The 26,217-nt window shown below is 48.4% G+C and overlaps 1 protein-coding gene across 1 annotated transcript in view; it reads right to left on the reverse strand.

The window, feature by feature from the left end:
* kcnh5b (potassium voltage-gated channel, subfamily H (eag-related), member 5b) overlaps positions 1–23,988 on the reverse strand; it is a 30,737-nt gene extending 6,749 nt beyond the window's left edge. The window contains exons 1-10 of the mRNA XM_062470140.1: positions 23,727–23,988; positions 22,713–22,836; positions 21,854–21,960; positions 21,440–21,568; positions 19,165–19,280; positions 17,552–17,944; positions 14,171–14,600; positions 7,059–7,258; positions 6,323–6,575; positions 3,482–3,678 (exon numbers count right to left, since the gene is read on the reverse strand). Of these exons, the coding sequence (XP_062326124.1) occupies positions 3,482–3,678; positions 6,323–6,575; positions 7,059–7,258; positions 14,171–14,600; positions 17,552–17,944; positions 19,165–19,280; positions 21,440–21,568; positions 21,854–21,960; positions 22,713–22,836; positions 23,727–23,799 (2,022 nt within the window). The 5' untranslated portion in view covers positions 23,800–23,988. The remainder of the gene's footprint in view (positions 1–3,481; positions 3,679–6,322; positions 6,576–7,058; positions 7,259–14,170; positions 14,601–17,551; positions 17,945–19,164; positions 19,281–21,439; positions 21,569–21,853; positions 21,961–22,712; positions 22,837–23,726) is intronic.
* Between the last annotated feature and the right edge of the window lie 2,229 nt (positions 23,989–26,217).

A 26,217-nucleotide genomic window follows, 5' to 3' on the forward strand; every position in this document is an offset into this window, starting at 1 on the left:
TATCTCGGTGGGTGATAGAACGACACCTCTCTGCTCCCCAGGTAAGCCTGCCTGTCACTCTCCTCCCACAGTGGTCATGGTGTGGGAGCTCACAGGCAAGGGTGACGTGGGCGGAGCCACACATCCTGTAGGCCCACACACACACACACATACTGTAGGCCCCCACACACACACACACACACACACACATACTGTAGGCCCACACACACACACACACACTGTAGGCCCACACACACATGCACACATACTGTAGGCCCACACACACACACATACTGTAGGCCCACACACACACGCACACATACTTTAGGCCCACACACACACACACACGCACACACGCACGCCCACACACACACACACACACACACACACACACACACACACACACACACACGCCAACAGAGAGAGGACTAGAAGAACTACGAAAGCAAGATGTTGACTGGAGAGCACAGAGACAGCAGTATCCCCTTGTCCATTTCGGGCGTCTAGTTTTCTGTGTTCTGGCAGAGAGACTGCAGAGAATATCCTCTCCTCCTCTCCTCCTCTCCTCCTCTCCTCCTCTCCGTCCTCTCCCTCCTCTCCTCCTCTCCGTCCTCTCCGTCCTCTCCGTCCTCTCCTCCTCTCCCTCCTCTCCCTCCTCTCCTCCACTCCGTCCTCTCCTCCTCTCCGTCCTCTCCTCCTCTCCTCCTGCAGCTCTGACTTCTTGTCGAGAAAAAAGTGGGTCACTTTTCCTCTTTAGTTGAGCGATTCATTATTTACCAGACAGAACAGTGACGGAGAAAATGAGACTCATTGCATGGTTGACTTCTTCCTCTCTCCTCCTTAGCTTTCTCCGACTCCCTACTGCCTTACACTTTCATACACACACACACACTTGCAAGCATGCCTACACACATACTGTACACACACACCGGCACACAAACACACAAACATTCAAAGCAGGCACGCACACTTTTTTCTTGCTTAAATTATTGCCACCCTAGCAACTCTCTTGACCCGAACTGCTCCCCCTACAATCTAACCCCCCCCCCCCCCCCCCACACACACACACACAGAGAAACACACACACAGAAACACACACACAGAAACACACACAGAGAAACACACACAGAGAAACACACACAGAGAAACACTTTCTGCACTTATTCCATCCATCCCTAGTTTCCTAGTCTCATTAATAATCCATCAGAAGGCTGGTAAAAGCTTCCTCGTCTGCAGGGTTTAGCCTGAAGTATGTTCCCTAACTATTGTCCCTCCAAGCGCGCAAGCTGTCCCAACTGACAAAAAAACATTGTCCAGAAGCCTGCCGTCCTCAAACAGATCTGCAGAAAAACGTTGTTGGGCTCTGTTCTGTTTGCTCCTTTAAATAGATTTTTGAGAAAGAATGAATGGAATAATCTCCTGACCAAGAGTGGAATAAAAACACAAAAACGGCACAACCTCTGCTTGTTTCATTGGATTCATCCTGTCTCTTCTTCTTCACTAACTGTAGACAGTCTAGTCTGACTTGGGCTGTTGGCCTGAAACTAGTTTTAGCTGTGGAACTCACACGAAAATGTTCAACTACAGTGTTTATTATATGCTTCCATATTGAAAGGTAGAGCTGGCAGAGATTGGCAGCCTCTGCACATTAAACGACGGGCATCAATCAACATCCAGCCAAAGAAAAACAGCACATTTGCAAGTTTCTGGAAAAGCAATATATCCCCTCTCTTTAGTCAGGTAAGTGTAAAAGCCCCAAGGCAGTATCATCACATCAGGAAGGAGTCCCTGTCTCTGAAGTGGAGACACCTTCTCTTCATTGCTCAGGAAAGCTTGGGTTGCAAATTCAGAGAGCCATTAGGAAATGACTGACACAACAAAGTTAAGATCCAACACGTTTACTTTACAAGTGGTTCCACTGAAAGCTTGGTCAAAAGTTTGACATTTTTACTGTATCATCAACTAAGGGAAAGGAACAACATTCTAAAAACAAGCTACAGCATGACCATAGGTAGTAAAGCTACCGAATTAACAAGAAGAAATATGTGTCTAATATTATGAGTGCAAACAGTATTGTATGCTGCCAAGGAACACTACCTAAGGATAAAGCCTTTTTCAGACTTTATGAAGGTACGGTACAGTAGGTTCTAGTATATTTCATGAGGGAAGGAGAGAGTATTCAATATACCGTATGTCAACCATCTATAGCATTACTGAATTGGAGCCGGACTGTATAACGAAATGGTTTCCATTTATCAGAATGACAATCAAACTTGCCTCTGTGTTGTGTCTGTGTTGACCCAAATACTACCAGTGCCTGGATGGGCGTGTGACATCTCTCCCACTGTGCATCGTCACTAACCAGATTAGGGGTCATGGAGCCGGGGCCAGTGCCTCAGCCCATAGAGCATCACACACACACACACTGTACCCGCACCTGACACACACACGCTGTACCCGCACCTGACACACACACGCTGTACCCGCACCTGACACACACACACGCACACACACTGTGTACCCGCACCTCACACACACGCACACACACTGTGTACCCGCACCTCACACACACACACACACACACTGTGTACCCGCACCTCACACACATACACACACACACACACACTGTACCCGCACCTGACACACACACGCTGTACCCGCACCTGACACACACACGCTGTACCCGCACCTGACACACACACACGCACACACACTGTGTACCCGCACCTCACACACACGCACACACACTGTGTACCCGCACCTCACACACACACACACACACTGTGTACCCGCACCTCACACACATACACACACACACACACTGTACCCGCACCTGACACACACACACACACGCACACACACTGTGTACCCGCACCTCACACACACACACTGTGTACCCGCACCTCACACACACACACACACACTGTACCCGCACCTCACACACATACAACACACCTCCACACCTCTGTCAAACACAATTACAGTTGAAGTTGTGGTACCCACCCAGAAAATGAGAACTGCTTCTGTTTATTATCACTGAGAGAGAGCCAGCGCATAACAGAAGACAGAGAACAGCTGAAACTGCGTCCTAAATAATAAGGCTGTTGCTTTTGCATGTATTATTCAAAGACCTGTTGGGCGCAGAGATCAAAATAAATATAGCTAACAAAACACCATTGGCTAATAATGAGATATGGAGTTATTCAGTTTTTCTATGGGTGACAGGATGACAACGCGTTGGCAAAATGGAGTCTTGAGGGGGAATACAAATCTGTGTGCATCATGCAACAGACTGGAACACTCACAGAAGCAGCCCAGTAAGAGGCTGGGGAGGGGGTGGGAGGAAGGGAGGGGGGGGGGGAGGAAGGGGGGAGGGGGGGAGGAAGGGGGGAGGAATGGGGAAGGGGGGGAGGGGGCTGGCTTGTCAGGTCAGAGCGCCCTCAGTCCATAAACGTGTGCATGAGGGCGTGTTTCCCCGGCAGTACATTAGCGTCTGTCTTACCCGTTTGCGTAAATTGCAGGTGAGGATGAGGTTGCGTGAGAAGGAGTTGGCGAAGGCCGTGTAGAACTCCAGCACCTTGAGCAGCGCCTCTCTCTTTATGACGTGCAGGTCGCAGTAGGTTAAAGCCCGGACGTTAGCGCAGGCGTGCGCCAGGTTAGTCTCCTTCCAGAACACGTCGCCAAACACATCCCCTTTCCCTACGGGGGAAAGGACACAAAGATAAAGTCGATTTTATTGGAGAAAATATGATTTTCACATCCTTTAACTGTGCCTGTGGGACACGAAACAAAGCTTTTGCATGTACACAATTAAATCTAGAATTTTCTCTCTGGTGTTCAGAGACTTGAGGTTCTAAGGTTTCCTTAGCAACGGGCTTACCTGGCTGTAAGTGCGTAGCAACCACATATTCTCATTACTAACGATGAGGGGAAGGTTGCTATTTTCTGCAGTGGGTATGTCTCAAAGAAACTCAATTCCTCAAAAACCCACATGCCCGCCCGTCAAGAGCTCCACATTCTAATGAAACCATAACCGGTAGGGAATTTACACCAATTTTGCCATTGTATGGACACATACAGGAAATAAAACTCCAAACTGACAGGTTGAATGGAGAGAATGACCTAATTAAATAAGAGTGTGTGTGTGTGTGTGTGTGAGTGTGTGTATGTGTGTGTATGAGTGTGAAAGAGTCTCCTCTCCTGCTGTCGTGACCCCCTGGGCACCCAGCAAACACCACCCTGCAGTTCAGACCCCATCTAGATGAGAGCCCCTGGGAGACACAGCAAGCAGCCAATTAGCTGGCTGGATGTGGAGAAGGTCAGAAAGATCAGGCTGGTGGCTGTGCTGCGACTGCATCAGGGTTCACCCCAGAACAAGCGCCTTGACAGGTGGTGGAAGGAGTTCCACACCGTGCGAAAACATGACCCTCGTCACGCCCAGCGCTCTCCGTGGAACTGGACGAGGGTCACTTCCCTGTTGGGTGTTTGTGAGATGGAACTTGGCTACGATCACAGCCTTGGTGGCTACTGTCATCTTTAATACTTTGTTTCTGATGCTTTTGCGAGCCAGGCTGCGGTCTATCTGGGATTAGGCAGTGCCGTGAAGACATTGCCGTCTCATCACCCCCCTGCTCTCAGGCACAGCACTGCTCAGTGGCCCAAAACATATTGCTGTGAGAATAGATTGCAGGCTAAAATCCCCCTCTCATAAACCAACATGAATAATGGATTAAGAAATTAATGAGATCATATTCTGCAAAGCCAGATCCTTCAGCAAAGCCACAAAACGGTGTGTTACGGAGACAGAACATAGTAGAAATTATAGGTACTAAGGCAGCTTAGTTATTGTTCACTAAATCCCAGAAGAATGTGGTGAGTGATGAAAAGTTTCCAGAATGTGCGTATGGCTGAATGGATTATCAGGTAATATGTGTGTGTCTGGAGGGTAGTTCTGCCTGCAGTGGCAGTGTTGTGTCTAATAAGGGGGAGACAACAGCCTCAGTGCTGAGCCAGGGGTCTAAACTCACTCACTCACACACACGCCCACGCCCCCCCCCCCCCCCCACACACACACACACACACACACACAAACACACAGTTGAGCTCTAGATCCTGCCCTTCCCTGGTTTCTTCTTCTGCAGTGCAGCATCTGTGAGGGAGATAGGCCCGTGCGTAAGTATCAAACAGTACCTCAGACATGGAGTCAGGGTTGTCATGACTTCAGTGTCAATGTCGAGTCTACAGACGCTATTTGCTTCAGCATCGTCCTAAGGTACGACCTGTTCCTTTCCCCGATTTCGAAAGGGAGGAGGTCTAGTCACAAAGTTTCTAAATATCCACATTGTTCCCAGGGAGATCTATGCCTGCATTGCTTCAGTGTAGGTGAGCAGGATATCAAGGATCAGCACTTGTTTCCATGGAAGTGGTCTCATACAGAGACATCACACTTCTTGAGATGTGAGCCAACTTTGCTAAAGTGGTTCATGCGCTGGTTACAAGAGTGAACAAACTGTTCTTCACTTCCAAAGAATAAACAGAGCAAACTTCAGATCTGGACAAGACTGGATTGTAGGCCTACAGCGTGAACAGTGTTTAGAAGAGAAAATGGTTGGAGAAGGATGTGTATCTTTCCCCCCCCCCACGCTTCCAGCACCCCCTACAGCGGATCCCCTGCCGAGTCGATCTGCCCTCCATCATCCCATCATCAATCCAGCCTCCCACCAGGCTCCAAGATGCCCCCCGCCCCCCTCCACCCCCCCCCCCTTTATAACGGAGGGGAATGCAATTCTGGGGGCCCCCTGCGGTGGGGAGGACAGGCGCCTCCCGTTGGCGGCCATTTGAGCCGGTGATTAATGTCGTCCGTGTTGCGCGGCGATTCATCGGGGGCTAATACGCTTTTTATGAAGCTCTAACAACAGCCTCACTCAGGTTCCTGATGAAGTTAGGGAAGTGGAAAAGCAATAAAAGGCTCCTTCCAAACACCTGCCGGCACCACAGCCCCAGACACAAGGAGATCCAGAACTCACTTCCTCATCTACCCTCATCTACCCCTGGGGGCGCCAAGCTCCCTCTCTCTATTTGTTTCCTTCCCCTCTCTACCGCTCTCCCCCCTCCCTCTCTCTCTCTGTTTACTCCCTCTCTCTACCTCTCCCCCTCCCTCTCTCTCTCTGTTTACTCCCTCTCTCTACCTCTCCCCCTCACTCTCTTTCTCTGTTTCCTCCCTCCCTCCCTCTCCCTCCCTCCCTCCCTCCCCCCATCATCTCTGCATCAGAGGCATGTCTAACCCAACCTCTGACTGAGTGGTTCTTACACTAGAGCACACAGCTCTCGCCCGTGTGCCCACCTAGGATGGCGATGACTTCGTCGTCCTGGATGACCTCCAGCGACCCCGACACCACGAAGCACAGCGTGTCCACGCTCTCGCCGGAGTGGAAGATCAGGTCTCCCGGGGCGCAGTGGACGGTGTGGAACTCTCCGGCCAGCGAGCGCAGGCAGCCGTCGCTGGCCAGACGGAAGGCGGGGTGCTCGTTGAACACTTTCCGGTTCAGATGGACGCAGATGTCGGCCCGCATGTCCTTGGGACAGATGGACAGGACCTGGAGAGGGGACACGGGTCAGACGGCCACACGGACTCTTATGTCACCGTTCACCGCAGCACCAGGGGTCAGATGGCTGAGCGGTTAGGGAATCAGGCTATTAATCAGTAGGTTGTCGGTTCGATTCCTGGCCGTGCGAAATTACGTTGTGTCCTTGGGCAAGGCACTTCACCCTACTTGCCTCGGGGGAATGTCCCTGTACTTACTGTAAGTCGCTCTGGATAAGAGCGTCTGCTAAATGACTAAATGTAAATGTAAGCACCAGACACTGGAAACAGATCCTGAGTTGTCCGGGTGCGGTGTGGTTACATCAGGGTGCTCCTGCAGTGGGACTATCTCATGTCCGGCCATGATCTGGGCTCTTGTATCTAGGGAGGGTGCAGCTCAGCGGTTAGAGCATTTGACTGCCGATGGAGAGGGTCGCAGGTTCAAATCCTCTGATGTACTGTGAATTGGATGGATGAATACATGACAAGATCTCACCTTCTCTGTGTCGATGCCTTTGGACATGGACCAGGTGGAGACGATGTAGTCCATAACCCTCTCACTCAGCCCCTTGGGCACCTGGTACAGCTTCAGGAAGTCCCTCACGTTGTTCAACATCTCGTGGTAGCGGTTCGTGTTGGCGTACATCTGCTGGAAGATGGTGGTCACGTTCCCAAAGATGGTGGCGTACAGGAGGGCTGGGGAACGAGAGAAGAACATTATATCTCTGAAAAACACGAGGTAGGAGCAGTAATGACAAATGACAGGAGGCATTAATAATGGCTTTATGTACATGCAGGGAGAGAGTGGGGGCGTTCCCAGAGCTATGCCAGTTCTGCAGAGCTGTTTACTGTCACCCCCACCCCCACCCCAACCGACGCTTGCACTGACTGTACCCCAGAAGCTCACTGTTTCCATAGAGACCTAACCCAAAATAGTTCTCTATCTTTTTCTCCCAGCCAATAAAAAGAGAAAGAAAAGGAATTACAAGTTTAAAGAGACTTTGGGGTTTGGGGCGAGGGCTCATGATCCACAGCACAGCGAGGCAGCTGGAGCGATTGTGCAGGCTGCCACATTGTTCCCAGCCGTGGTAATTATACCTGGGGAGCTGGACAGGAGCCTTGCAGGTGTCCAGACCTGCCACTCTCCCACCTGACAAGCCCTGCTGACCGTGTTCCTTCCACTATCACTGACAGCCCACGGCACTGCCTCGCACACCTCCCCTTCACGGACACGCTTCCGTCCCTCTCCTGCCTAATTCAAGTCATCGCTGCTCTTTCAACGCTCTGCAGGCAGACCAGGCAGGTTGGATCATCTTGCTACAGTCAGACGTACAGAAGGGAGCAGGCCCAAATTAGACTATTACACGGGTTTGGTTGTCAGGTTGTTGGAGGGATTATTACATTACATTTACATTTAGTCATTTAGCAGACGCTCTTATCCAGAGCGACTAACAGGAAGTACAGGGACATTCCCCCCGAGGCAAGTAGGGTGAAGTGCCTCGCCCAAGGACACAACGTCATTTTTGGCACAGCCAGGAATCGAACCGGTAACCTTCAGATTACTAGCCCGACTCCCTCACCGCTCAGCCACCTGACTATAGAACGTTTCCATTCGAGACCATGTTCATCCCCTCACACTTCCTCACGCGCACGCTCACCAACAGAACAGCACGGCAGCACAGCTTCAGGACAACTTAGGGCTGAACCCTGAACACAGTCATCCAGCCTGAGTCTGGCTCCTGAACCCTGAACACAGTCATCCAGCCTGAGTCTGGCTCCAGATCACGCCTGCGTAAGAGTGTTCAAGAAGAGAATGTTGTTTAGAGTCTTGAATCCTCAATGAAACTGACTTTGACGAAAGTGCCACTTGCAAATAGCATATACGTTGCCATGCCGTCATTGTGTCTGAGGTATTTTCAACCATATGAAACCTTATTGCAGAGTATCACACAATACCAATTTACTGAAAATACTGCAAAGACAGCAAACATTAGTCATACTTCTCCCCCCAAGCGAGAACTATTATTTCTATAATCAAAAATTTATTGAGTAAATATTATGTTGCACTGCCATTGTGCAGTTAATTTCTCATTAAGTTAACTTAAGTCAATTTGATGCTATCTCAAGAAGATAATAGGCTTTACTGAGTCATGAAAGATGAATCTTTGACAAACCAGGTGCTCTTCAGTAAGTAAACACAACTGAAGGACTGACGTTGTACTGAAAGACACTTGACGCAAATGAAAAAAAACACTTCATCACAGCGCTGTTAATCTATAACAACAATTCAGCCTATAGAGCAGCTCTCACAGCCAATGATTTAATTTGGAAGTTTGGAACGTAAAGGAAAAATCAATACAGATGCGCACGGTTATAAACATGACGCTCAGAGAGACGATAAATCGTCTCTTTCGCTCTTTCAATTATTATCTATCGTCATCCGTCACGATTACATAATAAGACAAGGTGAGTGTAAGTGTCACAAGGTGTTGTGACACTTACACAGCCAGTGTTGCTGTAGCCGTGACGATAGCATGTTAGCTGATGATGGCTGAAGTCAGGACTCTAGGGGACCCATTGAAAGTGCAACACCAGTAAGCAGTGTGGGTGCTGGAGGTAACAAGCCCTGTGGGGGGCGGTCTGTGTGTGTGTGGGTTCTCTGTGTGTGGGGTGTGTGTGTGTGTGGTGCGGTGGGGAGGGGGGGGGATCAGCAGGCCCCTTGGGGTTAGGCAGGGACATAATGAAGTCATGCAGGAGGACTCAGACAAAACAGGCTAGCCAGGTAAACACAAGAACCCTTCACCCTCCTCACACACACAGACTCTCATCACACACAAACACACACTCATCACTTACACATGAACACACACACCCGCATAATACACACACGTGCACACTCATCACTCACAAACACAGACTCCCATAACACACACTTACACACACCAAGACCCCCATAACACACACTAATCACACAGGTACTTAAACAGGTTAACATTGAATAATTAAGCCTAAGCTTTTTGCAGGCTAATCTACCATGTATTGTCTTGGTATCAAGTAACATTTGCAAAGCACATTGATTGACCTTCCTCCATCCAGGTACCATGTGACCGGAGCAGGGTACCATGTGACCGGGGCATGGTACCATGTGACCGGGGCATGGTACCATGTGACCGGGGCATGGTACCATGTGACAGGAGCAGAATGGGCAGCAGTGGGGGAAGGCCCTTTAAGAGTCCAGTCCAGACAGCACTAAAGACTCTATTCAAACCCTCTTTGAATAATGTCACTTCTAAGTTTAGCAGGTAACCCTGGTTGGCTCTATACATCACTGCTGTTTTACTGAGGGTCAGCACGCTGCTGGACTCTCCAGTGTCTGCAATAACACTTAAGAGGTCCTATCCATCATGTCTGGCACCTGCTTGATTCAATTATCCCTGCTGCCATTCTAACTGCAGACTCCACGCTTTGAGTCCCTCCTAAATTGCAGCGGTGAAATAAAAAAATTATAATAAAAAATGTGATTGCCCGTTTACTGGCTTTTCACAGGGGAAAGATGGGGTCGATGAGAAATAGGACTCACAAATGAACGAGTCAGGGAGATAGCGCTGTGAGGATGATTAGAACGGGGATAATTATGGAAGTTGTGTCGGTATCACTACAAAAGCAACCCCAGGGTAATTTGCATGAAGAACGCAAATTTGAAACTGGTATTAATTATTTACTGTTGAACTCGTTTGTAATATCGCAAATGGTTTATGAACGTGTGTGGGAACAGTGTGCGTGAGTGTGTGTCCTTGTGTGTGTGAGTGTGTGTCCTTGTGTGTGTGAGTGTGTGTCCTTGTGTGTGTGTGAGTGTGTGTCCTTGTGTGTGTGTGTGTGTGTGTGTCCTTGTGTGCGTGAGTGTGTGTCCTTGTGTGTGTGTGAGTGTGTGTCCTTGTGTGTGTGAGTGTGTGTCTTTGTATGAGTGGGAGGACGGTCGGGTTTATATAGGGGAAATACAAGCTGTTGCTGGAGGATAACTAAGATCGCCCAAACCATCTGTTTTTCTGCCACAGAAAAATATGTTTAGTTCACACACACACACACACACACACACGCGTGATGGGTTCGCTTGCTCTGCTTGTCAAGTCAACTCATGAACCGAAGCAGGTCAGAGTGACAAAAGAACCTTCTCCTCATTCCTGCTATCCTATAATAACAGTTGTAGGCTCCTGGGATCCGCATCAGCGTGAAGTGATTCGAGAGGAGAGCCCAGAACAAACCCTCACGGCCGTAGCTCGAAATGACTACTTTAAGCAAAACAGAAGAAGAAGAAAAAAAAAACTTGCTCACCATGCCAATGCGGCTCTGCTTCTACCCAGAATATTCTAGAAGGCGTGTGACATTCTGAAACAGCTGGAGGATACTGCAATAGCCTGGGATGAGAGACACATTTAACAGACTGGGGATTCTTCTACAGTGCCCCACCTAGCCGACCACACACACACTTCGATGCTGAGAGACACATGCGCACCGACACCCTTCCCCAGACGAGATGGAGAGAGACAGAGACAGCAGATGCAACCTCCTGGGTGATGGGGCTGGTTTTGGGTTGAGCCTTCCCTGATTCAGGACACTTGATGTGGGATTAGCTTTGACCCTGATGAGTCAGTCGAGGGCTCGTGGAGAAAGGAAAAGCACCCTAGCCCTGTATGGATTAGACTAATCACTTTGTTACTGCCAGAGGAATCACAAAGAGCCAGGCTCCACAATACCACCACAGTATCAAGCAACACAATAGAGCTCTCTGTGTGTGGGTCTCTTTCTCTCTCTCTCGCACATTTTCTGTCTCTATGTTTGTCCCTCATTCTTTGTCTGTCTTTTTCTGTCTCCTTCTCCGTCTTTCTTCCACAGATTCTCTCTCTCCCTCTCTCCATCCCTCCCTCTGTCTCCATATCTTTCTCTCTTTCTCTCTCTTCCTCTCTCTCCCTCTCTTTCTCCCTCCGTCTCCCTATCTTTCTCTTTCTCTCTCTTCCTCTCTCTCCCTCTCTTTCTCCCTCCCTCCCTCCGTCTCCCTATCTTTCTCTCTCTTCCTCTTTCTTTCTCCCTCCCTCTCTCTCTCCCTCTCTCCCTCCCTCTGTCTCCCTATCTTTCTCTCTCTCTCCCTCTCTCTGTCCCTCCCTCCCCCTCTCTTTCTCTCTTTCTCTCTCTCCCTCTCTCTCTGAATAAATGTCTGTATCTGTCTCTTTCTGTCTGGCACTTGTTTCTCAACCTCCTCTCTGTGTGTGTGTGTGTGTGTCTTGTTCTCCCTCTCTTTCTCTCTGCCCCTTAAACCCTGTCCCTCTCTCCCTCTCTCCCTCTCCAGCTCTTTCATTCGAAAGTAATCAGGGCATCTCGGCTAGGAAGCCTGAGGGAGGGAGACTCTTAGCTGCTTCTCCTCCAGCCTCGCCGCGGTCGTCCTTCCCCATCCTCTCCTCCCCTCAGCCTGGCTGCGGCGGGCAGCATCTCTGGGTAACGGGACCACAGAGACGTGGGTGGAACATGGGAGGTCAGAAGAAGCAACTTGGGAGCTGATTGGGTGAAACCCGACGTCCAGTTACATCCTAGAAAACGGGAGCTGCCGAAACGGTTCTCAGCTAGTCAGCGGAAGGCTGTTCGTTATGCAATTCCACGCATAAACGGTTTTCAATACACTTCTACGTCAACTCATTTTAATCAAATCAAATCTGGGCTGGAGCAGTTCCCCCAACACCACAACCCCCCCCCCTCCCTCCCCAACGTTGTCCAGTTATATATATGTGCTCTCTACTTCTTTCCCCTCTCCATCTCCTCTCTCGCTCCCTGGCTCTCTCGCTGCGCACAAGTCTCTCCTGTTTTAAAGGCGCAGGCATCAAGCCAGGGACCTCGGGGCAGAGCCCGTCCATACCCAGCCAGAGAACGAGCTGAGCTCAGGTAATTCCCATGATTCCTTGCGAACGGGATCCAGCCGACTGCTCCTTGGGACTCTGCCCCCCCCCCTCCCACCCCTCCCTACGTCAGGGCTGCTGTGGACTTCACTCCCAGCGAACCAGACCACCCTCACATACTCACTGATCTAGAGCCTACTCTGCACTCCACGTATCTGATTAGATAACCCTCTCACCTCGGCCTGCACTGCAAGACATTACATGAATACCTTACTGTATCTTGCAGCTGTATGTCGGCAGTGGAGTCTTTCGTGTGTGATTTGTGTGAATGTGCGTTGTTGTATTGGCTTGTACAGCACAATGATAACAGTAATGGCCTATCTGAGTTTTCTAAGTGCCAATGGATTTACAGACACATGGTTGAACACATGAAATGAAATCAATTATACAGTGAAATGCATATTCTGTGGATGTACTTCTTGTAGAGTAAGTGTGTGTGGTTATGTGTGTGTGTATATACATCTGTTGTGTGCACCTTCATGTGCATGGGCTAAGAAAATGAGCAACGCTCTCCCTCTTCTGTAAGCCACCAATAGAGTTAAGTGGCCCATTAATCTAACGTTGATTTCTGACAGGGCGGAGAGGGATGTGGGGGAGAGAGAGAGAGAGAGAGAGAGAGAGAGAGAGAGAGAGAGAGAGAGAGAGAGAGAGAGCGCAGAGGGAGGAGGGAGGAGGAGGCAAAGGACAGAACAGCCTTATCCAGACCGATGGGAGAAGGTTCCTGCAAGTCTGAGATTGCAGCCCTGTCTGGGTTAGGCCCTGTTCTCCTGGCTCCTCTCATCTCCACAACAGCCATCAGGGCCACCAGACCGCAGACAGACACAGTGCTGTCAGTCTGGTGCTCTGAGGAGCTGTGCGGTGGAAGCCAACACCATGGCCCGTGCCCAGACTGAAGCCAGTGTGGAGCACAGATCATCTTACTGTGTTATTCTATGGGGGGGAGTCAGGTGGCTGAGCGGTGAGGGAGTCGGGCTAGTAATCTGAAGGTTGCCAGTTCGATTCCCGGCCGTGTCAGTTGACGTTGTGTCCTTGGGCAAGGCACTTCACCCTACTTGCCTCAGGGAGAATGTCCCTGTACTTACTGTAAGTCGCTCTGGATAAGAGCGTCTGCTAAATGACTAAATGTAAATGTAAATGTATTCGATTATAGGGAGTCAGGTGGCTGAGCGGTTAGGGAAGCGGGCTAGTAATCTGAAGGTTGCCAGTTCGATTCCCGGCCGTGCCAAAATGATTGTGTTGTGTCGGTCAAGGCACTTCACCCTACTTGCCTTGGGGAGAATGTCCCTGTACTTACTGTGTCACTGTGGATAAATGCGTCTGCTAAATGACTAAATGTAAATGTTATTCAACAGGCCAGGTGAGGCAGGATCAAGCAGCTGGGACGGTGCTGTAAACCTTCGACTGTGACAGGCAAGCGAATCCCAAACCAGCTGACCAGACAAACACACAATGACCATCTCTGTCAGCCTGTCCTTCCTTCTGTCTTCTGTCCACGCTGGTGAAGCGTGCGGAGCTCCGCGGAACACTTAGCTCACGAGTCATGAAGTACGCTTGTGTCCAGAGGCCTCTGTTCTCTTTCAATCCCTCTCCAGCCCCCCACGATCAAACAATGTGAACTAGCTGCTGACCCAACACAATCTGGCAGCACAGCGGAGATACTCACAGCCCACCATCATCATGGCAACAGAGAAGATCTTCTCTCCGTCTGTGGTGGGGGCGATGTTGCCGAAGCCAATGGTGGTCAGGCTGGTCATGGTGAAGTACAGCGATGTGATGTACAGCGAGTCTTTGCCAGGGCCGCCCTCCCATTGGCCGGAACCGCTGGCATTGAACCGGTAGGGTGACCCGATGCTCAGAGCCAATTGGTAGAGCCAGCTGTCCATCTTGATGGTGTTGGTGGCCTCGTCGATGACCTCGTAGTCTCCGATGCTGTACCAGATGCAGGCCAGCCAGTGGGCCACCAGTCCGAACACGCACACCAGCAGGACCAGAACGGCCGCTCCGTACTCCAGGTAGTGGTCCAGCTTGCGGGCCACGCGGCCCAGTCGCAGCAGGCGGACCACCTTCAGGGAGCTGAACAGGCTGCTGATGCCCTGAGAGACCGAGAGAAAAACCAGCGTCACCTATTGGTTAAAATGTTATCAGCCAGTCATGGCTGAACCTACGTGTCAGACTGTTAAAATGATTAGAACATGAGAATGATTGTTGCTAAAGTCGTCATGTCTTTGTCTCAGTGTGCACACACCCAGCTGTCTGCCCCGGAGGTCTGTGGGGTCGTGTGTCTGATCAGCTCTCATGTTCATGTCCAGTGTTCTGCCGTTCTAATGGGTCTCCTCACAAACATTACTTTCCAAAACGAAGAGTTAAACAGCAATTGGCTGAGAAGGAGAAAACAAACAAAAAGATTCTGCTAATAGTCAAGAGAGAGAGAGAGAGAGAGAGAGAGAGGTTGGCAGGGGTGGAGAGAGAGATGGGTCTCCCATCAGACCACACCAGAGACGTTACTTTCTGCTCAGTCTCAACTCTGATGCAAGTACTGCATTAAAGCAGATCGAATACAGCAATCTTACCTAATGGTTGAAGCACTACTATTACATAAAATAAGTCAATGCAGGACATATTTTATTCGACAATGTGAACCCCCACTACACCCCTCTCTCTCTCTCTCTCTCTCTCTCTCTCTCTCTCTCTCTCTCTCTCTCTCTCTCTCTCTCTCTCTCTCTCTCTCTCTCTCTCTCTCTCTCTCTCTCTCTCTCTATCTCTCTCTCTCTCTCTCTCTCTCGACTATTAGCAGAATCTTTTTGTTTGTTTTGTCCTTCTCAGCCAATTGCTTTGTAACTCTTCGTTTTGGAAAGTAATGTTTGTGAGGAGACCCATTAGAACGGCATCCATCTCCCTCTCTATCTATCTCCCTGTCTCCCCCTCCATCCCCCCTCTCTCCCTCTCCTCATCTCCCTCTCTTATAAAATTAGATTGTAGGATGGTCATGGAGCCTTTGAACCACCCCATCTCTACTCCACACCATCTTCTATTTGGCTCGTCTTTGCCTCCCTTCATCCGTTTTCATTTCTTTCCATATTTTTTTTCTTTCTCTCTCTGACTCTCTCCTTCTCTGCACCTCACTCTGTTTCTTTCTGCACCTCTCTCTGTCTCTCTCTCTTTCACTGCAGCATCAAAGGCTTCCCCAGAGACTCCAGCTCTATGCTAGTATGTAAATGACCCTCATTTAGCTCTCCACACTGTGGACGCTCGCAGATAAAACGAGCTTGAGTCATAAAAAAATGACACATGGAATCATGGCTTGTAAGCACCTGTTTATCAAAGCCCTGCATTGTTAAATAATGTGCTGGGACAGCAAAGTGTGAAAAGAGAGGGAGGCGGGCGAGAGACAGCAATGTGCTGGCTAACTTCTGTCGCAGCAACACCAAGAAGGTGTAAAAAGTTAATGGACTAAACTCCAAAAGAAAAACATACAGACTGTACTTAATTTAATTTAAACATACCACATGTCTCAAGACAAATGGCATTTGAAGGGGTCAACACAGACCACATGGTTGAACAGTGAATTCCATGTTGACTACTGAAGTCACTGAACGAAGAAAAGCAACCTGCCCTCCCCTCTCCCCCCCCCCCCCCCCCCCCGCCAGCCTGTGTGTTAATGCTAAGCCAAACTCCCACCACACAGCAGAGTGACTCCCTCAGGAGTGTTGTTCTGTCGTTTGGTGCCACGCTCATACCGCAGTAAAAGGTCACGCTGGATTAGCCAGGGCTGTTCTGCTGTGGCACCCCGCAGACATGAGCACCCATGTGTACTTCCAGGACCCTCCATGCCAGGAACAGGCCTGCCAGGTCCTCCTCCCTCAATCCTCCTTCATTTCTCAATCCTCCCTCCCTCCTCTCTCCTTCCTTTCTCGATCATCCCTCCCTCCTCTCTCCTTCCTTTCTCGATCGTCTCTCCCTCCTTTCTCCCTCGAGACCCTCCTAAACCAGCCACACCTGGGACTGCAGGACTACAGACCAGCATTTCACCAACATGACGTTTGAACCTCTCACTTGTGGTTATTGTGGGAAACATCTGCCTCTTCCTTCATCCCAACATTTTGTGTTCGGAAACAAAAACGAACTGTTTGTCTTTGGCCTTACGAATCCCTGCCAAGGTGAGAGACTCTGACGACTCCTTCTCCGGTATCACACATCGACTTTCTACAAAAGTAGAGCACAAATCCACCCCTTTTGGTGAGAGGAAATTACAGAATGGACAGAACTGTTTGGACTGAGAAGTGGATTGGAATTGCATTCATTTCCTATGTGTCGTTCACTGTTGCTCATCCCTCTCTTCCTCGAATACAGAGTGGACCGCACAGCCAGATCCCAGCAGGGTCCGGTGAAACTATTACAGCCCTGCTGAGACCTGAGGAGCACACTGGCCAGGACTAACACTCAACAAAGGGCCAATCATTTCCTCTTCCCTTAGTCACCAACACCACCAGTGATTTACTCCTCCAAACAAACTTCAACTACCAGCAGGAGCCTAACTCATGCAGTCTCAAGATTTGGTTGGTTTCAGAAGATCTGGTTGGAAATTAGAGGGTGTAGACACTTTTGTTAGCCATCTCTTTTAGTTTGAGGTCCAACTGATTCAGGGTCCAGTCATGCGTAAAATTACTTTCTATGTGCCTCAGTTATAGGTCTTATAGACAATCAATATTCCGATGGACTGTCTAACTAGTCTGTGGGAGTTCAAACTGGAGGCATCTCAACCACGTCCCTTTCCACAGCGCATAGTCAACGAGCAAATCAGATTAGGGGGTCAGATGGCTGAGCGGTTAGGGAGTCGGGCTATTAATCAGAAGGTTGTTGGTTCGATTCCCGGCCGTGCAAAATGACGTTGTGTCCTTGGGCAAGGCATTTAACCCTACTTGCCTCTGGGGAATGTCCCTGTACTTACTGTAAGTCGCTCTGGATAAGAGCGTCTGCTAAATGACTAAATGTAAATGTAATGTAAATCTGCACGCAAACCCGACTTGAAGCCACCATCTCGTACCTCATCCACATTCTCAAAGGCGTTGATGATGTCGTATGGCAGACAGGACAGCAGGTCGATGACGAACCAGGTCTTCAGGTAGTTCATCCGGATGAGCTTGGGGTCAGAAATGACTTCTCCACCTGGACCCACAAAGGTGGTGTGGAAGTTCAAAACGATGTCCACCAAGAAGATGACATCCACCACGCTGTCCAGCACCAGCCAGACAATGTTGTTCTGCTTGGTCTTGAAGGAGACGTTGTAGGGCACCATGATGGCGGTGTAGAAGGTGAGGACGAGGATGACCCAGTCCCAGGTGGTCTTGAAGGTGCAGTAGTGGAGGATGATGTGGGGAGGTGTTTTGGGTGCCTCCTGCTTGTACTGGGGAAGGATGTCAGAGCCCAGCTGTAAAACCTAGATGAGACGAGGAAGGAGAGAGAGAGGGTTAGATGTGGAGGAAGGAGAGAGACCGAAAGCAAACATTCACTGTCACTGAAAACCCCCTCCATTATAGTTTATTTTATTTTTAACATGTTCTTTCAATGCCTGCACCATAGGGAGGAATGGATATGCTTCAAGTAATGCGTCACAGTAAAGGAACGGCTGGAATCTGTGTTATAGAAGGAGAACACAAAGATTCATAACAGCTGCTGGGTTTCTCATCTAATTCTCATGATCAGATCTGCCAATCATTGGGGCCTGGTCAAGACAATGGCACAGCACACAAACTGAGAACGCCAATTAGGAGCACAGAAGCACTCAAGCAGGAATGGCAGCGTATCTGACGCTCTGCGTATTCAATAGAGCACGTCAGCTGCGCTTTTCAGGACACGGAGCAGATGGATCACCTGCGTAATCAATTGAATGTTCCGGAGATATAATATGAACCCCAAGATATCTGGTGCTGGGCTGTGAAATTGGAATGGATATTGGTAAAACTCATCCTTTCCTATTTTTGACAGGCCTATGAGTGTGAGTGAGTGTGTGTGTGTGTGTGTGACCAGGACGGAAAAAAACACCAACCTGACGACAATCGCAACATTAGCCTTGTTCAGGGTGATCTAAACATAGATATTGATTCTAAAGAAAACCTGTGACATTTAAGTTTGCAGAGGAGACTGTACTAAACTCCCATGGCTACTGCGGATGAAGCAAAGGCCAGTTCTTGTCTTTGAGATGGGGCTAAGATGACTAAAAGACCATCCCTGAAGCTGTTTTCTGGATCTCCAGCAAACATAACACATAGTCTGTGAGAGTGCCCAAGGAACCCTGCCTCTGTCTCTCTACCAGGCATGAAATATTAATGACACCCGCAGCTCAAGAGCGCATCGTTCCCAGGATGGAACGCACCACTCACTGTGTCGACTGCAGCCTTCCATGGAACTTCATTGTGAGTGGGTGAGTGTTTTAAAAAAACGTGAAAGCGCCCATGTGTGTTCCATAGATGTTCATGTCTCAGCAATACAGCATCGACATGGCAGGTAAGGCTGTTAGCGTTCAGAGTTTGTGCCAAAGAGCTCAAATTTGCTTAGCCAGCATGTTTGTGGTAGGTGTTAAGTGTTGGTAAATGTGTGTGTGAGTCTTAAGAGTGTGTGTGTGTGTGTGTGTGTATATTTACGTGACAGACCACTCACCTCTGCCAGACGGGAGTGTTTGTGGGTGACCTCAGGCTTGCTCATGGGAGTGAGCTGCTGCAGAGTGCTCCGGTTGTTGGTTAAAGCTCGAGTAAGGCGAGCAAACTTGGTCCATCCTGCCAAAGCAAAGATATCGACACGTCAATCACGGCTGCCCCTTACTGTGACCCGGCACAATTCTGCATACACCACACAAAGTCACAATGTTTGAGCTAAATTGGATCATTTCCTGACACTCAAATCATAACGCTAACAAATACAGAGGTCCAATTCTCCACTCATCTCCATGAAACCCATGAAATCATCCCTTGTCCATTCTCTGAGGGGCCGGCACAACACATTTCCAACAAACAAACACAGAAAGCTTTTGACCAGTCTCCCACCCCAGGGTCTCAAAGTGACTCGCTTTTCAATTCTTCCTGATGGGGGTAAATCAGTCTATTTACCCCTGAGTGCACTGGGGTGAAAGGGGACAAACACCCAGCACCACACAGTCTCCTCATAATGGCAGGCAACAGATTCAAAAAGGCTTCCGTTGTTCTGTTGCCCCGTGCAACGCAATTGACCCTTCCCTTGAGGGGGAGAGTGTCACGAGTTGTGTAACTTCTTGTGGTTCCCCAGGGCCAGAGCATCACTCCACAACACAGTGACCATCATCTCTACTGTAATACAGCCCAGAAGGGACTAATGCACTCTACTGTACCTACACAACAAGGAGAGTTCCAGAACACCCTGTCTCAACTGACAGACCAAGACACAATGGAGGCAAATTTGTCAAAAGCTCAAAACAGGCAAGGGCAGAACAGACGCGCGACCAGAGCAAATGCCGAACAAGCATTTCAATCGTCCATTTAGCTTTACAAAGATTGGAACCAAATGTATTTTTGGCCAGAAAGAGAACAGTGAGAGTGGACAGGCTGCATGTGGACACACTGGGAGTGGACAGGCATGTGTGGACACACTGGGAGTGGACAGGCTGCATGTGGACACACCGGGAGTGGACAGGCATGTGTGGACACACTGGGAGTGGACAGGCTGCATGTGGACACACTGGGAGTGGACAGGCATGTGTGGACACACTGGGAGTGGACAGGCATGTGTGGACACACTGGGAGTGGACAGGCTGCATGTGGACACACTGGGAGTGGACAGGCTGCATGTGGACACACTGGGAGTGGACAGGCTGCATGTGGACACACTGGGAGTGGACAGGCTGCATGTGGACACACTGGGAGTGGACAGGCTGCATGTGGACACACTGGGAGTGGACAGGCATGTGTGGACACACTGGGAGTGGGCTTCTTCCTGCTCGGCTGATGGGAATACTCTATGACGGGTCCAGCCGTGGGTGTCCAGCTGTATCCTAGCATGAGCATTCAGCTTGCTGGCATGCCCCTAGCATCTCTGCCAGTCACTAACCCTCCCCCAACCATCCTGTGGGTCAGATGGAACTATAATTACTGCAGTGAATGGTAAGGTCATCGCTGGAACCATTCAGACCTACCAGATGAAAACCCTCTGTCCACAAGAGCGACTGAGCTGTGGGAGGTTGCAGATGGATCTACAGCATGGGATGCTGCCAGCAACAATGACCAGCATGGGTGGGCCTTGAAGGAAGGATGTGACAATGCAGGCCACTTTTTCAAAAAGTGGGTGGCACAAATCCCTCCCCATGATAAAACCTCTGCCCCTGTGACAATGCCCTTTCTGTTCCACCTGCTAACTGGCAAGAAAAAGGAATAGCGTGCACAGCCCACGTTAGTCATGTGTTATGAACAAACCACATGAACCATGACTTCCCAGCAGGTTGGCATGGGTGGGGGTTCGCGAAAGGGCAAACAAGCCCAGTCAACGCTGCCAAAAACTGGGCCCTGGGCACAGACCTGACAGGGGGCATCTGTCACTCACATAGGGGAGCAAAAGTCTGTGACCACATCCAACACAATCTGACAGCTTCGGGTTTTCCCCATTGAGATGGTGTACAGTACAGTACAGTGACAGAGGGAGTCATCAAATCAAAAATCTAATCGAAATGTATTTGTATAGCCCTTTTTACAAGCAATGTCACAGAGAGCTTCACATACACCCATAGAACTGCCCCTCAGCCAACCTCAACTCTCAAAGAAGACAAGGAAAAACTCCCCAAAAAACTCACTAGAGGAGAAAAAAATGGAGGAAACCTTGGGAGGAGCAGTTCAGTGAGGGATCCCCTCCTCCAGAGACGGTTAGTAAAAGAGAGGTACAGCACACAGGCTAGTCTAGTTGGGTCACTCACCTTTGGTGGTCTCGTCATCGATGGGCTGCTTAAAGACGGTGATGTCCTTGAAGGTGCAGAGAAACAGGACCACCTTGTCGTTCTCGTTCCTGATTGGTGCCACCTGCATGTAGAACCACACAGGAGACCCTGCGCAAAACCAGGACCACAGCTATTACTAAGTCATAAAAGTTATTTTGTGCAGAAGAAACTGTACTAAAAACTTTAAGAGAAATGAAGTCTAATTTATGCCTAAGCACCAGAACACTTTCACCGGGTCACTTGGTGAGTCCAATCCAGCTCTTATTTAAATTACTGTGTCAAGTAAAATAATAGAAATTTGCATGTTTTCACAGAAATGCTTGTCAGCCAGACAGTGTCAGTGGATACCAAAACGTTTGAATACGAATTAACATTAAAAGCAGAAGTACTCACTGTTCTTCCTGTACAGCAGGACCTCGAAGCAGTTGGACTCATAATTATCAAAGGTTTGTCTGACTTTCTCTATCGTCTTTTTGTCTGTCAGTTCTCCGTACATGAAACTATAAAAGAGAAAGAACAATCAACATTTCAACTGTACAGTAACTGTCTACCACACAAGCCTTTAACAGTTGACAGTGATTCAGGTTTTTGAATCAATTACCTGGTCCATGCACTTTCTTCCCTTACTTTTGATTTGCTGTGGACATCCCACCTGCTGTACTGTCTGCACACAGAGCAGGAGCTATCCGGAAACTGACTTTGACCAGTGGAAGCCCTTTTCAATTGATCCCTCATTTCAGCCACTACAAAATCCAGGCCCTGGCCGGACAGACACAGCCTGGACGTGAGGATGATTAGACCACTCCCCTCACAGACATAAATAAAGAGTTAGCTGCTGGTCTAACAAGCCCTGAGCCCTGCGTCAGGTCCAGAGGAACCTTAAGTAAGGAGCCCTTCAGGGTCGCATTTTTCTCCGCTTGACTGACAGGCGCCCATCCGACCTGCTTCACGCTGGGTTAGACTGGTTCCCCTTGGCAACAGTAATGGGATCCATTTGAAAGTCAGCTTGTGCAGCAGGCAGACTCTGTTTCGGTCTGAGTGTGGCGCCAGATGCTGAGAAATGTGCAATGTGACTTTGCGGCTACGTTTACAAAACATGGGTGTTTTGGACATCGAATACTAGGAGCTGTCTTGGCATTGAGGAAACACTTCTCTGAGCCGTCTGCTGTTGTCCGCAGGAAAAGCGGTCCATAGAGTAGAGACGACAACAACATGAGCTAGGACAGCGTGTAGTGGAACATGGCACCCGTACCTGCAAGTGCTGCTCTTCTGCATCACCTCAGCCCTGTGGAAGCCGGACAGCTTGCAGAATCCGTCATTACTGTAAACTACAGGCCACTCTACGATCTGGGCGTTCCCCAGGAGAAAGCTGGTTTCTGGGGGAAGGATGAATACGAGACAGGTCAAGGAGCGTGCTCGGTGTGTGTCCTTATGCTCGCCCCATCCACATGGCTGCCAATCCACTGGTGGTGGGTGTGGCACATTAGCCCACAGACAGCACCATGGAACCACTCCACTATGACGCTGGTCAGTGCCAGACACTACAGAAGACAGTCTGGAGGATGTAGCAGCATTGAAAATTTGTAAAAACACCTCCTGAATGATTAGGCTGCATGCATTTATTTGTATTTAGAAGATAAAATCAAGAGAACAATTTAATTGAGAAAATAAAACATAAATGTTGCTCAAAAAATGTGAGGGATATATTTAGTTTTATACATTCTTCTTCATTGTGGCCATTGCAGTAACATGATGCAGTTCACCTTCTTAAGCCCATGTAAAAGAGCTTTTGTATAATTAAAGAATATGTAGCGCTCAAGAACAAATTGATGTGAAAAATATTGTGAATATGTTTAAATAAAAAATAAAAGATAATAACAAATCTAAATCATTTTCAACTAGTGGCTTGCTTATTGGTAACTGCATTGCACTAAAGCGATAAACTGCATAGCAACTGTGCATAACAACAATTTAAAAAAGAAAGATCTACAAAAAGTAAATAACTTTGACGGTGCGATTTAATGACGCACGCATGCGTCCCATGGTTAATTAAAAATAGCGACAAACGTAATTGTTTCTACAATCTCACTGTCGTGCATTAGCTCATGCTAAGAAGCCAATTGAGGTCGTCGTGTGGAATAAACTTTGCGGGCAGCAATTTTGAGTGCTGCAGTCACGGATGACGTTAGAAACTACATCAGAGCAAAACTGTAAACAAACATTCATCTAAACAAGTCATAGCTCGAAACGCGGACAGATTGCTCACCACTTGAGCGTCGGACAATGTTCTCCAAAAAAGTATTCTGAGGTGCCACCAGCCCTCTCTTTCCCCCGGGCATTCTGCGGACAGGCAGTGGTGGTCAGGGTTGTGGACGTCTGTGGTGGTAGTCAAAAGGCGATGTTGTGGGTGGGTATCAGCCGGCGGGGTGGTGAAGCTCATTGTAACACTGCGCTTTGGCTGCTCAGAGCGCACTGTGGCACAAGCGCGCGCCTCCGAAGCGTTGCAATCTGCAGCCTCTCTGCTTTTTCCAGAACGCATGCGTATCACTGCACATCTCTTGTCTGACGGTGGAGGGTCCTCACGGTTTCACATCAAGAGGTGAAACTTTTAGTTACACGAGTAACTACGAGTTTTATATATTGTAGGGATAGCCTACATTTGAAATGTGTTTTCAGTTCATTAATAGCCTACCTTCTATCAATGAAAAAAGTAACGAAAGCAAAGTTAGCGTGGTACTGAAAAATCGAATTGGCCAATAACACCAGGTTATTCATAACCACATCATCGATAAACCGATACTGGAGCGTGCAATTAGTATCTAAACGGGGACTCACCTCCACTAAATAAAACACTAAAACCCAACCGAATACTCTGATCTCCAAATCCCAACTGAATGCTAATTACACAGCTTGAATAGGCTGATGGGACCCAAGGGGAATGAATTCCCAACTGAAGCAATGGCAGTTGGTGTACCATGAAGGCTCTGCTGTACGGGCTGTCAAATTTATGACTGTCACTTTTTTTCGTGCACTGGCGTAGTATGGTATTTGTCGACAACATGGCCTGATATGAATAAGTAGCTTGGTAGGCCTATTATTAATTATAAAACGTAACGAAACGCTTTCTACCGTTGCCGGTGAAAATGCTTGAGCTCATAGAGACGTCTAGTAAAATAAGATTTACTGTAGTTTACTGTCCTAAAACATCCAACTGTAACTTCTCCAAACAACAGTCCTTGAGCACCAATGATTACATCCATGCCCCCACCCGTCCCCCTCGTGTTTCATTTCTGTAAGCTTACTAATCAGTTCAATAGAAGTAGTTGTGTTTTGTTTTGTATGTTAACATCCTGTGCCCTGATTTTAAATCTCCGAATCTAAGTCTGTCAGAAGGACTTCAGAGAAGGTATCAAAATAAATGCATGAGATAGCTTGAGTGAGGAAATGCGCGCTCTCTCTGCCAAATGTTCCCTCAGGACGGCCTTAATTGGCCCACTTGCATCACAGACTATCAAACATATGTGACAGCGCAGGTTGGACAGCTGCCTTCCTCGCTATAATAGGCACGGTATAAGTGCACAGACGTTTTGAGGGACGTGGCTCATATGAAAAAATATTATTTTCAGATATGTACGAATAGAACTATTACAAATTTGCAGTATGCAAACGTTCAGTTCAAACGTTCAGAGTCACTCAAGTCACATTTTCATAACATTTAGTAAATGAAGCAGGACAAAGGTAGTCTAGGCTTGTCAAGATTGTAATATGAACTGTAAGCCCACGGTGAATAAAACACTAAGTTACTGAACTTATTAATGACTAAAATAGGCTTTAGAAACTATAAAGGTACATGTTGGTTGGACACTCGGGACAGCTCTGTAGGGATTTGATTACTGTAATCACTCTAATTACAGCGCCTCACTAACCACCAATTACGCCCAATCAGGATTCAGCAGGACGCTCATTGTTCAAATGATACAGTCAAGTAATCGTCAAAACGTCGTGCCTGACTAATATATTTCTTGGACTATCAATGCATAGTTTCCACAGACGGTGCAGAAACATCCAGAGTACATACATGCATCAGTCACATCTTCAGGAGGACTACAGGCCGTTCCTTACTCGACTACCGAAAATCAGAACTGTGGACTAATCCTATTTCACTGCTATACTTTCTATTTGTGCTATTTGTATGTTGCTTGTGAGTAAAGCATCTACTAAATGAATACAATCTGAACAGTAATTATGTATTCTACGGAAAAAAACTGTTACTTTTGCTGCATCTCAGAAATAATGTATGCTACCGTGTTTTATCCCTATTGAGCACCAACTGTAGCGTCACAGAAAGATCAAAGAGACGAGTGGATGGCATTGATGCCTCATTTGGGGACTCGAAAATGGGGATAAATATTGAGCCTCTTCACCAATCAATGCAGCACATCTGGAGCAACATCCAATCTCTGTCTTCATTCCTCTCCATTGATCTCAGAATTAATTAGTCGAGGTTGCATGGGCCCGTCTCTGGTCTAAAAGGGGGTGTCCGATATCAAAGCCTTCGTGCCCCATTCTATTGGCGCGCCAGAAGGCCCATCTCAACTGAAATAGAAAAACGATTCTCTGCACAAGTCAATGTTCATCTCTGAAAGTTGCAAGGGGTTTGTAGGGTAAAAAAAGAAGTATGGTAAGTGCATAGGGATTCTTTCTGTCCAGAGTGCATTGTGTTCTCTGTAGTATTGGCATTAATCCTGTCCAGGGGA

Source organism: Osmerus eperlanus, chromosome 9 (assembly GCF_963692335.1).
Source record: "Osmerus eperlanus chromosome 9, fOsmEpe2.1, whole genome shotgun sequence".
Classification (NCBI taxonomy): Eukaryota; Metazoa; Chordata; class Actinopteri; order Osmeriformes; family Osmeridae; genus Osmerus; species Osmerus eperlanus.